Below are 12,739 nucleotides of genomic sequence, written 5' to 3'. Positions count from 1 at the left end.
GCTCCTGACCCAGGCTTTCCCCCCTGCTTTCCTTGTGCTCACTCGTGTCTCCCCTGTGTGCTTTGCAGCCGCTGGGCCAGCCGCAGCGCCAGCACGCAGCGGAGGAAGGACCGCCTGCGGCAGCACTCGGAGCACATCGCCCTGGACAACGACATGAGGGAGGTGGGTGGCCTCCTCTGAGGGCAGCTCACATGAGCTGTGGTCCAGGAGGTGGAGGTTTGGACAACAATGTGCCCATTCCTTGGGGCAGTTTTGTGGCTACTCTATGGTTTGGTTGGGTCTCTGTAGCTGTTTGGATGCTGCTCTGCTTGTCACCGATGCCACACAACTTCCAAGCACACAACATAAATAAAGTGCTTTTATTATTCTGGGACAAGACAGCCCCATTGTCACCAGGGAAATGATTTGCTGATATAGACCCTGGCTGTGTTACTGCACACAGACAGCAGAGCCTGGCAGTGCAGCTGCCAAACTCTGGCCAGGGTGGAAGTCTCTGGAAAAGTCAAGTCCTTGAGTAAATGTCAGCCATGTAGAAGTGAATGAGGCAGGATTCTTCCTTTTTTTCTTAAAGGAACTTTTTTTCCTTTCTTTTACGTAGATTTCTAACCTTTTACATATTTGAAAGGTTAAGACTTTGGGGCCTTTTTATGCCTAAAGCTTGGAAACTCCCATGCATCTTGTAAATGTCAGTCACATACATGTGTTTCTTTCCCATCTTTTCAGTTCTTCATTCTTCATTAAATATTTTTCTGCCACATTTTTCCATTGATGTCCATATGCTTCTATTGTATGTCACTAGCAAAAATATAACATTCATGCTGTTTTGTGGTAAAACTCACTCAGTAATGATAGTCAGTGTTGGAGTTTGCTCTCCAAAAGAACCTGAGTGGATGAGAGGACTCTTCAACCATAGCTTTGAACAATGTTTCATGGAAACACAGCAAAACAGCACTTGTACCTGTTTGTTGCTATTTTTGCTAACATGGCTTTGCAAGTATATTTTAAGCAGTGCCTCGTGCGTGTATATGGCAGCAGAGCCTTCTCAGTACTTTGTCATGTATTTACTTTCTTCTTTTTTTTTGGCTGTGGATCATATGCATGCTTCTTTTGCTTTGTCTCCTCTTTCTTTCTGGCTGTTCTGCCATTGGGGCATCTGCCTCCTCTTAGCCCTCGGAGGAGCTTTTGCTTCGTCAGAACTCAATGGCCTTCTGGGAGTGGGATCAGGGACCACCCCCTCCTGCACGGCCTCCTAAAAAATCCTTCTCTGAATGCTGCCTGGTATGTTTTAGTTCTTCTTGTTGAAAGCTGCTTTTGAGATGTTGTTAGCATGAGGAACCTCCGTCTTTGCTGCCTCTCAAACCTGCCCCTTTTTGTAGAGTATGAGCACGTCCCTGTAGCGCTTGGAAGTGTGGTTATAGTCAGAAAAGTAGCTGGAAAGGAGCTTCCACACCAGCTCCCTGGAAAACACAGTGGCTCCAAGGCTAAAAGACAAGAATTTCAGTTTGCTTTGGGGCTTTTCCCCCGCCATGTTGCTCACCTGGCTATTCAGTTTAGGGTGTCACATCCCAAGAGCATTGCTATATGGATGCTGGACCATTGCATCCCAGTGTGCAAGAAGGGTGGTGGTGCATGAATGCTGGAACAGGCAAAGGGCAATCAGCTGATTGTCTCAGCCCACCCTTAGTCTTCTCTGGAACCTTAGAGTTTGTTGGTTTTGGTTTTTTTAATTTGAATATAATAAGAAGCTATGCAATGAATAAGGTTATCTGTATTTTGTACTCTTCAGACTATAACCACATTTTTTATCCCTTCACATTTAGAAAGAAATATTCATTTTTCTAGTTATGTATTCCCTGTATGACTTTTTACTGATTTTGCTGTTAATTTTTGCACTGAGTTGGAAGTCACTTGTGAGGTTGCTTGCTGAACAACATACTTTCATTGTCTGTAACTTTTTTTCTTTTATTCCCACCTGTAGTTTTTGAACTATTATAAAATCCTTACAGTGTTTTAGGTAACTACAGAAACTGTAGTTACCTAACTGAGAATTTCAGTGGAACACAGCTTTTTCACAGCAGATCCCTACATTCTTGTCTGGCCTGTTAGGGTGATGCTAAGTGGTTCTTGTCCAAATTTCTGTGTTGAGAAAATCTGATTGCATCAGAAAAACTGCACTTCCATTAAAAAAAAAAGGGTGGCGGGGAGAGCTATTTGCTATTTCAATTAACTTCAATGTGTTAAGATTTTGGTTTTGCTTTTCCTGATCTACTGGAAGGTGTCCATGCCCATGGCAGGAAGTTTGGAACTATGTGATCTTTAAGGTCCCTTCCAACCCAAGCCATTCTGTGTTTCTATGGAATAAATTTTCTGCCCAGACAGGAAGCTCCAAGGATGCAGCAGCCATAGTGACATCTCAGTTCCCCAGAAAACCCAGCCAGCAGCAGCAAGAATTCCCTGGAGGGTTGTGATCTGCTCCTTCCAGGAAAGACTGGTCATTGTCACATACCATCCCCCAGAGAAGCATCATTAACAGGACACAGACCCACTGTGGAAACAGAGCATTCCCACTCCAGGCTATGAGCACTGCTTTTCAAGACTTTTATTTGGCAATATTCTGTTATCTTGCTCTTTTTAAGACAAAATTACGAATAATGCTCAAACAACATTTTGATAGTTGTGGCCAACTTCTCAGCCTTGCTCAGCATGCAGCTCTCTCACTGATGCTGGGGTCAGAGCTCATGTGCTGATGGGTTTGTGGATTTTGGCTTAACAAAAAAAAAAAAAACAAACAAAAAACACCCAAAAAAACCCAGACCAAAACAAAAAATACCCTATCCTGAAGACAAGGCAGTGGAACAGGAAAGTTTGAAAGTCTTCAATTATAGCTAGGATCTTTTTTTAAAGAGTATCCTGATTTTTGTCCATATTTTACAATTACTATAGTAAGAACATGAATGATCCCAAGTGTCAGTGCTGTTTAAAATGAGCTTCACTTGTAATCAATAAGTTAATTGAGAATAAGATCAAGTCTCATTTTCCCTGCATAAACTATCTAGATGAACAGTAATGGATGAAATCTTTCTCATTCACTAAGTGTATTTCTGCTTCTTATAATTTATTTTCAGGTGTTTTTTTCTATTCATATATAGTCTGATCACAAATTAGACAATTTCAATATTTTTTAAGTGAGAAATAACAGTGGAAAGAAACTTCCTTGGTGTTTTGGCTTTATTGCTGAATGAAGGTATTGCACTTTATGCACTTGTAGCTAACTTCGTACTAGTCACTAACAGCACAGTTCACTGGCTAATATTGACTGATTCTGTGCCAATCCAGGGAAATATCTTGCTTTTTCTGTTGTCAGAAGGGATCATTTCACTTCTCTAGCCTGACACCTAAACATCAGACAAATCAAGATTGTGTTTCTAGATTAACACTAATTCATTTTCATCACCTTGCTTGCTTGATGAGAAGAGTCACTCTGACCTGTAATATCTAAAATTATTCTCTTTATTTTTAGAAATACATGCAGGAGGCAAGGAATTTAGGTAAAAATTTAAGGCAGCCCAAACTGTCAGACCTCTCTCCAGCTGTGATTGCACAGACCAACTGGAAATTTGTGGAAGGGTTGCTGAAGGAATGTCGCATGAAGGTAGGTCATCCCCTGGATGCTCTGCCCTGGATTGCAGTGAGTTCAAAGGGCGCCTGCAGATGTTCTCCTGGTTCACAGCTGGAATGGCATGGGTTATTCTGGAATACCTGGTTATTGCAGGATGGATAGGCCTGTAGTGTTTTTCAACAGCAGGAAGAGAAAGGAACGTGTTTTGAAAGGAATGTGTTTTCATTTCTCTTCTCTTTATGCAGTTGAAGTTGATGGAAGTAGAAAGGACAGGAAGGAGAATCAGCATGATCAGACATCTTCTGGAGGATTTCCTTTAATTGTTCATATTTACATGTAGCCTAAACAGAACGGCCTGGAGACCTGTGGTCAAAAGGGAAGAATTCAGCATGAGTAGCTTGTGCATGTTGTTCATGCAGAGCAAATGAAATATAACAGTTCCTGGTGTTAAAGAAGCTTTCATAGCCATGGACATACAACTTCTTTGTGTCTGTTGCAGTTGATAGTATACTCCTTTACCTGAGTGTTAAACTTTATTAGCTGTGACAAGAATTAAAATGGAAGCTAAGTAAGACTGAGCGTGTGTTCTGTACTCTGCTTGGTAATAAATCACCAGCATAGAAATAGGACAATTAATAAAGGGTATAGAAGTAGGACAGCTGGAACAGGTTCCCCAGGGAAGTGGTCACAGCACCAAGTCTGCCAGAGTTCAAGAAGTGTTTGGACAATGCTCTCAGACACATGGTGTGACTCTTGGGGCTGTCCTGTGCAGGCACAGGAGCTGGATGTGGTCTTTCTGGGTCCCTCCCAACTCAGGGTATTCTATGATTCAAAGTAATTAGGCAAAACTTTTAAATATAATTATTTTTCTTAATTTACAGTCTCTGCAAATAGATTTTCTCTCTATTAGCCATGGTTTCTAGATTAAGCATGTGTAAGTAAACTCATCTGTAAATTCTGTTCCTTGTTGGATAATATTCTTGGAAACTGTTGGGATTTTTTTTTAATAGACTAAACGCATGTTGGTAGAGAAAATGGGCCATGAAGCAGTTGAGCTGGGACATGGAGAAGCCAACATAACAGGTCTGGAGGAAAATACACTGATTGCCAGTCTGTGTGATCTGCTAGAAAGAATCTGGAGCCATGGTCTGCAGGTCAAGCAGGTTGGTAAATACTGAATGTCATCTCTGCTTTCTAAGCTGCTACTCAATGCTGTAACTCCAAGATAAAGCAGGAGTTGTCTTTGGGATCAGTGTCTCTGGTTCATATTTTGCAAAGGTTTGAGGAGTTTTGGGTGTTTGGGTTATTTGAGGGGGGATTGTTTTGGGGTTTTCCCCTCTGGACATTGCAGTGATGTTGTCGAGTACGTGTTCCCTTTCAACCTTCACAAAGGAAACCCAGAGGGAGGAAAAGAAACAAGGTGGGTGGTGTGACTGCTGAATCAGTGGGGAGTGGTGGTTCTCTCTTCCTGAGGTTTCATGGCCCAAGAGAGGAGGATTGGCTTCCATTACTGAACATTTTACCCATTCAAATGCCATTCCATTATTCTGCCATGTTTATTGGCCATTACTGGTTATTTTTTTGCCTATATATTTTTTTTTATTATTTTCAGGGGAAATCTGCATTGTGGTCCCATTTGCTTCAGTACCAGGAGAGAGAAGAGAAGCAAGAGCACAGTGCAGAGTCTCCAGGTGAGTACTTGGCAGGTGACTCCGTGAGGAGTTCATCTCAGCAAATGAACTCTGCCATGGGAGGAACAGTGCAACCAGATGAAACCTGTGCAAGATTTTCAGTGTATTTGCTTGCTAATGCCACATTTACCTTTTGAGATTTCTCATAATCATTGTGGGGATGTCTTGATGTCTGGACAAAATGGATTGAAATCACTGGAGGCCAAGGCACATAGTTTCCATCCTTGTCTGGAAAATCACTTGATGTATGTGCACTACTTTCATTCCCTTTTAATGAGCATTGAGTGAGGTTTGAGAAGCAGTGTCTCCATGAGAAATAATTTCTGAAGAAGCTGAAAGTGTGGAGCTGGGCATAAGAGAGCTGACATTTTTCTTTCAGTGAGCATAATCTGTCTCTCAAATCCCAATATGAATAACTCTGTGTTCCGTAAATCTCTATACTGATGGGTGGTACAGTTCAGAAATTGTGTAATTGATCTCTGTCCATCAGTCTAGGTGCTCATTTTATGCTTTGGCTGGGCCCCTTACAGTCACTAAATTACTTCTGTGTTTAAAGAGAGGTTTTCTGATAACCTTGAGATGGGGTATTGTAGTAAAAGTCTCTGAAATTCAGTGGGTCATCTTGCAAGGACTCTCCAATTCAGATCCTGCAGATGGAAACTTTTATGATCAGTCCTCAAAGAGGCATTTATAGACAAACTAGTCTCTCCCATGAAAGAACTTTTTAATAAGCTTCAATGAGTAATGCACTAAACAATCTGGCTGGCAGGCACAAATTCCTGAGAGCAAAATGTGTCACCACAAAGTGGTTTGATCAGAGCAGAGCACAGAAATGCACAGCATTCTTTGCATTGAATATGTTACTGTAGCTTAATTTTATTTTAGTAGTTCTCAGTTGTGAGCTTTCCATAGAAACTTCTTACTAATAAAACTCACTGCTGTACAGATTTAAGTTAAGGTATTTCACACACAAAAAAAAGGGAAGCTAGATCTCCCAAGTTCAGTGCTGGGTTAAGGAAGCAATAGGTAATAGATTCAGAATTTTCATTTTGTCTACTTCTACATTTCCAGGATAGAGTTAATGACAATGCACAGACACAGTGCAGTTACCAGCCACTTAAGATTGTTTTCAGCTGTATGTAGAACAAATGCATTGCAGACTATTACTGTAGTGTTGTGTTAACTATGTGTATTTTCTCCACTGTAGTTGGTGGTGGAACAGAAAGACGAAAGTCTGATACAGGAATTACTCTGCCTACATTGAGGGTTTCCCTGATACAAGACATGAGGTATGCAATTTGGTTCCTAAAGCATGAATTGTTGGTTTAATTGTGTAGCATAAGGTAAAGATCCTCACTGGCTTTAGGCCTACAAAGGCTAAGGAGAGTTAAACCTTCTCTTCAGGCCACATTCAAATCTACAGCGTGTTGCCTTTCCATTTTGAAAAACTTTTTTGTGTGTTCACTTGATCTTTTTTAGCAAACAGAGAATAAAAACCACACATGTTACTGCAATTTCTGTTTTCCCAGGGGGGTTCTTCCAGTAACAAAGCCAGCTTCTACAAATAACAGCAAATAAGTTAAATTCCTTGATATTTTCAGTTTGTTTCTTTCAGTTCATTTTTTAATTACTGACCCAGCAAGTACAGCTGATAGGCAAAGCAAAGGGTCATAAAAACTTTGCTCACAATGCCTGAGCAATATTCTTTCTTTTCAACTAGCATTTCATGGCAGAAAGTAATAAATGTACAAGCTTAGAAGTTTATTCAGACCTAGAATTTGGGTGAGTTTAAAGCTGGGATGTGAAGTTAGGGCAGGTTCTCTCCAGTGGACCACAGCCTGGCTCTGGAGACCTTTTCAAGCAGTGTTTGTTTGGAACCAGGAGGATTAGAGGGTCAGAAGAGGTGGAGGCTGGTGTGACACCAGCAGGCAGAAGTTCTTCAGGGCATCTCCTTGATTAAGCCACTGCCAGGTCAGGCCACTGTTTTGACACTTTTCTTGCCAGGGCTAAGGATTGCAGTGGGATAAACATGCCATGAAAAGGGAGGAGGAGTAATGCAATAAGGCTCATCTGTAAAGAGCTGAGAGCAATTAAACGTGTAAGACAACATGAGTGCTGTTTCTTACTTTCTTCTTACACCTAAAAATATGGCAAAACAACCTTAGGGTAAAAAATAAGATTTATTGTAGTTAGTTCACAAAACCCTGATTACAGTGATGTGATTTTTACTATGTGGGTTGATAGATTAGTCAGAATTTTCTGGGGAAAAAAAAAATCACTGCACTCCCCACCTGCAGTGTGCAATCTTTTAGTTTGATGCTTTGTAGTTTGAGTCTTTTGTTCTGATTTCAAAGAGCATGACATGCCATTTACTGCTAAAACAACATGTAAAAGAGGGAGAGAGAGAGAATACATACAGTGTAATCAGGGGTGTAGTGGCAAGAGGTCATTTTGAACATGTGTCTGCCATTTTAGCATCCCTCTCATGGGATGTGGCAGCTCTCTCCTTAATTCAGTCCTGGGAGACTGACAGGCATGCAGAGGGTCAGTCTGAGGGAAGGATGAAGGAGGATCTGGAGCGGAAACTCCTGTGCTGGGGGGTTGCTGACAGAGGGGGCTGTGTGTGCTCACTGCTGCGTGCATGGGTCTGTCTTCCACTGGAGTAATGAAAGCCCAGCATGGATCTGAGCTCTCTTGTTTGAATCACAAAAGTCTTTCTTACTGCTCTTCAGAGAAAAAGTACAGAAGCAGAACATTACCTTTTGTAATATCTCGGGTATTTGTGATTGTCCATGAACATGTGTGGTCATAGAAAAATGCTGGGCAGATGGTGAGTTGAATTTGTCACCTGTAAATCTCGAGGCATACTTTCTCCTGCTTGGAAGGAATGCTGCCTAATATTTGTTTGCACACCAGGCTGAAGTTGAAAGATGGGTAATTGTTAAATTGCAGGGCTTGTGGTGCTGACTGAACTAATGGCTGGAGGATTAAGCATTGCCTTAAGCAGGGCTTGTTTCTGATGGCTCATGCAAGGTTATGTAAACAACTTAAAAGCAGGGCTGACTCACAGTCATGCTCTGAGTGTGCCATGTGCCACAGGTACTGTGGTGTCCTCTGCCCCCCCAACCAAAAGCCAGGCATCTCAGATGTGGTCAGGAAGATGCTCAGGGTGTTTATTTTGGTTCTGTGCATGGAATCTCAGTGGCACAAGCCAGCCCAGGGTTCTCCCTCCAGCCTTTCCTGTGGCACAATCTGCCCCATCTCTCCAACCCCTCTTCCAGCTGCAGCCTGCTTCCAGCATGGCATTGCTGAGCATCCCAGCAGGCCAGTCAACATCAAGGCCTCCCCAAAACCTTTGGTCCAGCTCGATTGAAGTTTCTGATCCTTCCCCTTTGGGCAAGCTCTTCCTTGCTATCAGCACTTGCTCTCATGCCCACGTTGTGCCTCCCTCCTCAGGGAGCTTGCACTGTAGGATGTGAGCTGGCCACTGGGCCCACAGCAGCGATGCTTAACCTGCTGTGCCCAAAAAGAAGGCTGAGCAAAGACCTGCTGCCTGCCTGAGGTGAGCTAGAGGCTCCTTCCTGACTGTGCTGCCATGGGAGCAGGCACAGCATCCCCGGGGCACGGCGGTGCTGGGCAGCTCTAACCTCTGCTGTCAGCACAGCTGTTTGCACAGGGTTTGTCTCACCATACCCCAGGCTTACATTTGACAGGGCAAATAGATTTTTCTTTATTACTAATGGGATTAAAAGCAAGTCCAAACCAGGGGAGCTGCATCGAAATGCCTGTTCGGTGCTGTGACAAGAAGAATTTGCTGTGCAGGGCTGAGCATACGGTGCTTACACTTAGGTCACTGATAAAAATAGAGCTGTTCTGACTCTCACAACTGACAGTGAAATAAATTTGGGTTCCTGCATGCTCTGTTCTGTTACACTCTGCTTTTGCTGACACCAAGACTGATTACTGAATCTTTTTAATATCTCTGGCAAGCTGCATGCTTGCAGATATTTATTTTTTTCCCCAAATGCACAATTAATGCTTATCTAGTCTGAACCAGACACAGGTAATGAAGAGGCGCAGAGCGTGCATGGAATAAGGTTGAGTCCATCTGCACTTGAATCTTCTCCCAGTGATATAACATATTCTGCTCAGTGTTTCATATTAGATGTAATTCAAGCTGAGCACTCAGGGGAAGGGGAGGGAGATGATAGTCTGTGCTTTGATCTTCCCATCTCAAAAGGCTTGAAATGTCTGAGGAGAGTGTCTCAACATGATGTAGTTGATTGTAGCATGCATCCTGTTTCTCAAGGACCGCAGGGGTCACGTGTCCAGCTCTCTGCTGGAAAGTCTAATGCTGGCTGCCATGCTCTGAGCCAGGAGGGGCTTTCCCCTGCCAGGAGCAAGGCTTCAGCCTTGCAGGTCAGCCTGGCACAGAGCAGGGCTCCTGGGCTCTGCATGCTCTTCATTTGTGCAGAGAAAACTCCTATTTCTGGACAGCTCCTTGCAAATTTGCCCTAAAGGTCCTGGGCTTGCTCTGTTAGAGGCTCTATAAACAAGAGAGTAGTTTTCTCAAATAATGCAGGGACTAAATATAACACAAAGCACACACTTGGGTGTAACAGATGGGGGAAAGCACGAGACTGTAGTAGTCAATGTAAAAAGCATCAGTCACAGCATGACTTTGTTGGATTTCCTTTGGAGTAAATATTGCCACATTCCACAACACTTAGCAATGCGTGGAGGGCTGTCAAGGAAGTTGCAGGAGTTGGACAGTAAATTGCAATTGGGATTAGTTCAGACTTCAGCTGATGGTACTTGGAGCCTGCCATGGAGATTTGGAGGGCTGAATTGCCTGTGCACTTATCATGCAGTTTGCATGAAAATGAAGAAATTTGAGCCATTTCTTTCCCCTGCTGAAAACTGTTACTCATTTTTCTTGTTTTTTATTTAACCAAGTGGGGAGTTTTTGGAAGCAACTTCGTCCTGCCATGGCAGTTCTCTTCCTCTTCTAAAACTCCCTGCGCTCTAAAGCTAGAATTTTTGGCATTCTCCAAACTGAAATATGGGAAGCTTAAAAAGAAAAATGCATAACTGTAGAAGAAAGCCCCTATGGAACAGTTCTGCTTTCCTGCAGATGAAACATATGGAGGGCTGTTCAAATTATCACTTACAGGAAGGCTTCTTCTATCCCTAAAAATGTGATTCTGCTTGCAGCTTCCTGCTGCTGTTTTTGCCTCAGCAGTCCTCCTTTTCTCAGTTGTGCCATTGCTGCTGCTCTCAAGGGGCTTTGTTAGAACCTTCAGAGCCACTGTGGCTTGGAGAAACTCTCAGGACACGTGTTTGTCCTCTGCCCTCCCAGACACACCCGTTCAAGTCAGCAGCTTGAGGTATAACTGAGATGTAACTGCGTCTCACAAGGTGCCTCTTGTTTTTAAACAACCCACTGCTGTTTTTAAGTCCTAGCAGTGTCCATGAGAACACCTCCCTTGGGCAATGCAGGGGTGGTAAGCAGGTTTACCCCTCTTCCCCCTGGCCAGGCAGCCACAGAGCAGCTCCTATGGGTTGCTGTGCCCAGGAAAAGCTGCCACGTGTCCTGGTGCCAGCCTGGGGCTGCCAGGGATCTCATTGCCACAGTGCAGGGTTCTGGGGGCCCTGCTGGGGATCTCTCCAGAAATCATGTCAGAAGACATTTTCCAGTTCACTTGCTGCATCATCACACTGGATGTTGCCATTTGAAGCATGCAGAATTTTTGATTCATCTATTTATTTTCTTCCCCACACACTTCAGGCACGTTCAGAACATGAGTGAGATAAAGACTGATGTGGGGCGAGCCCGAGCCTGGATTAGACTTTCTCTGGAGAAGAAGCTTTTGTCTCAGCACCTGAAGCAGCTGCTTTCCAACCAGGCACTTGCAAAGTAAGCCAGTTCTTTTCTTCAAACCTTCACTTCCACATTGTGAAGGTGGTGTCTCAAGGTGCTGCTGGTTGGGGTACGGCCAGGCACCCTGTTTGGGTACTGTGGTTTCCAGCTAGAAGTGATTGAAGGGCAGGGAAGGAGCTGGGAGAGGTGGTACTGCCCACCCAGCAGGGCAAAATCTGCTCATCTGCATGGAAAGCACATCACAGATTTCAGGAAGGAGGCATTAGTTCATGGTCAGATCCCTGCACTGCTCCAAGCCACACTGCAGCCCTACAGATCTTGAACTGACAGGGTGGTGGGAGGGCCCCAGCTGCTGCTTGGTGCATCCTGCTGGGTTTGCTGTCACAGTAGGGAGTAGAAGGAAGATGTGGTTATTAGATGAGACTATTCCACAGTGGGAAGGCGTGGGGAAGAAATGAGGTTGCTGTGTGTTGGTTCAGATCTGCTGCTGTGAGTAGTGTTAGTTTTTACCTGTGCTTTGCAGCAAACCCCAAACTGAGATAACTCAGCAGCCTTGCAGTGGGAGTGTGGAGCCAAGAGTGCTCTGTAAAACATCTGTAGCACATTTACATGTCCTCTGTGAGTTTCTAGCAGCTTCTGGTTTGGGGGGAGGTCTTACCTCTCATTAAGAGCCACTCTTCATTTGGTGTTTGGAGATTCAGACACCTTTTAAGATGCTTGGTGCTTTTTCAACAGCAGCAACACAAATGCCATGTGCTTGTTTCTCCCAGGAAACTTTACAAGCGTTACGCTTTCCTGCGCTGTGAAGAAGAACGGGAGCAGTTTCTGTATCACCTGCTCTCACTCAATGCTGTAGATTACTTCTGCTTCACAAGTGTCTTCACTACAATCAGTGAGTTGGAGAATCAATTTTTTTCCCCCCTGACTAAAAATTAGTTGCTGTCATGGTTTGTAAGAGATGATGTTGCTGGTGCCTGAGTAGCTGAGCCCTTATCTGGGAGCCTTGGTTGTTGCTGTGGGGCTCCTGAGTGCTGGGTGTTGCTCTGGGAAACCAGCTGGAGAGGCAGGGTTGTGTGGGAGTGCTCTGGATAAAGCATTGCACAAAGGAGAGCAATCAGCAGGGAGTGCTGCTCTCTGTATAGTTTCTTTCAGCTTCCCTCCCAGACAAGTCCTCTACCTCCTAATGCTTCTTTCTGGCCTTCATTAAGTGTGCATAGCAGTCTGCTCTCCTCAGACTGAGGAGGAGATGCAAGATTAGAGGATGAAATACTTTGTGCTCCTCCTTGTATCTTAAATCTCTTTTTGTCTCTTCTCAAATGCCAGAAAGATTCCCTTTCTCACTCTCTCTTGTAAGGAGAAGAGCAGAGATTGGATTGATATCTGGAAATGAATCTTTGTCTCTCCAGTACTCTCCAGGACAATGCAGAAAAAGCAAGATCCCATTAGGTGACCTAATTATTTGGATTTACCTGGGCAGCCATTATTTTCAATTTTCTTGCCTGTTCAGAGTGAAGTGAAGCAAGTTTTACATGGTTGTCAAAACAGGCA

General features: G+C 43.8%; 1 protein-coding gene across 1 annotated transcript in view; it reads left to right on the top strand.

Moving 5' to 3' along the window:
• Positions 1 to 12,739, top strand: part of DENND5B (DENN domain containing 5B) — a 105,818-nt gene that overhangs the window by 81,686 nt on the left and 11,393 nt on the right. Inside the window, exons 8-14 of the mRNA XM_066549614.1 lie at positions 69 to 162; positions 3,521 to 3,652; positions 4,630 to 4,782; positions 5,232 to 5,310; positions 6,518 to 6,599; positions 11,099 to 11,227; positions 11,962 to 12,083. Of these exons, the coding sequence (XP_066405711.1) occupies positions 69 to 162; positions 3,521 to 3,652; positions 4,630 to 4,782; positions 5,232 to 5,310; positions 6,518 to 6,599; positions 11,099 to 11,227; positions 11,962 to 12,083 (791 nt within the window). The remainder of the gene's footprint in view (positions 1 to 68; positions 163 to 3,520; positions 3,653 to 4,629; positions 4,783 to 5,231; positions 5,311 to 6,517; positions 6,600 to 11,098; positions 11,228 to 11,961; positions 12,084 to 12,739) is intronic.

Source organism: Molothrus aeneus, chromosome 5 (assembly GCF_037042795.1).
Source record: "Molothrus aeneus isolate 106 chromosome 5, BPBGC_Maene_1.0, whole genome shotgun sequence".
Classification (NCBI taxonomy): domain Eukaryota; kingdom Metazoa; phylum Chordata; class Aves; order Passeriformes; family Icteridae; genus Molothrus; species Molothrus aeneus.
The sequence above is the reverse complement of the archived record's forward strand: the minus strand, read 5'-3'. Positions and strand labels throughout refer to the sequence as shown.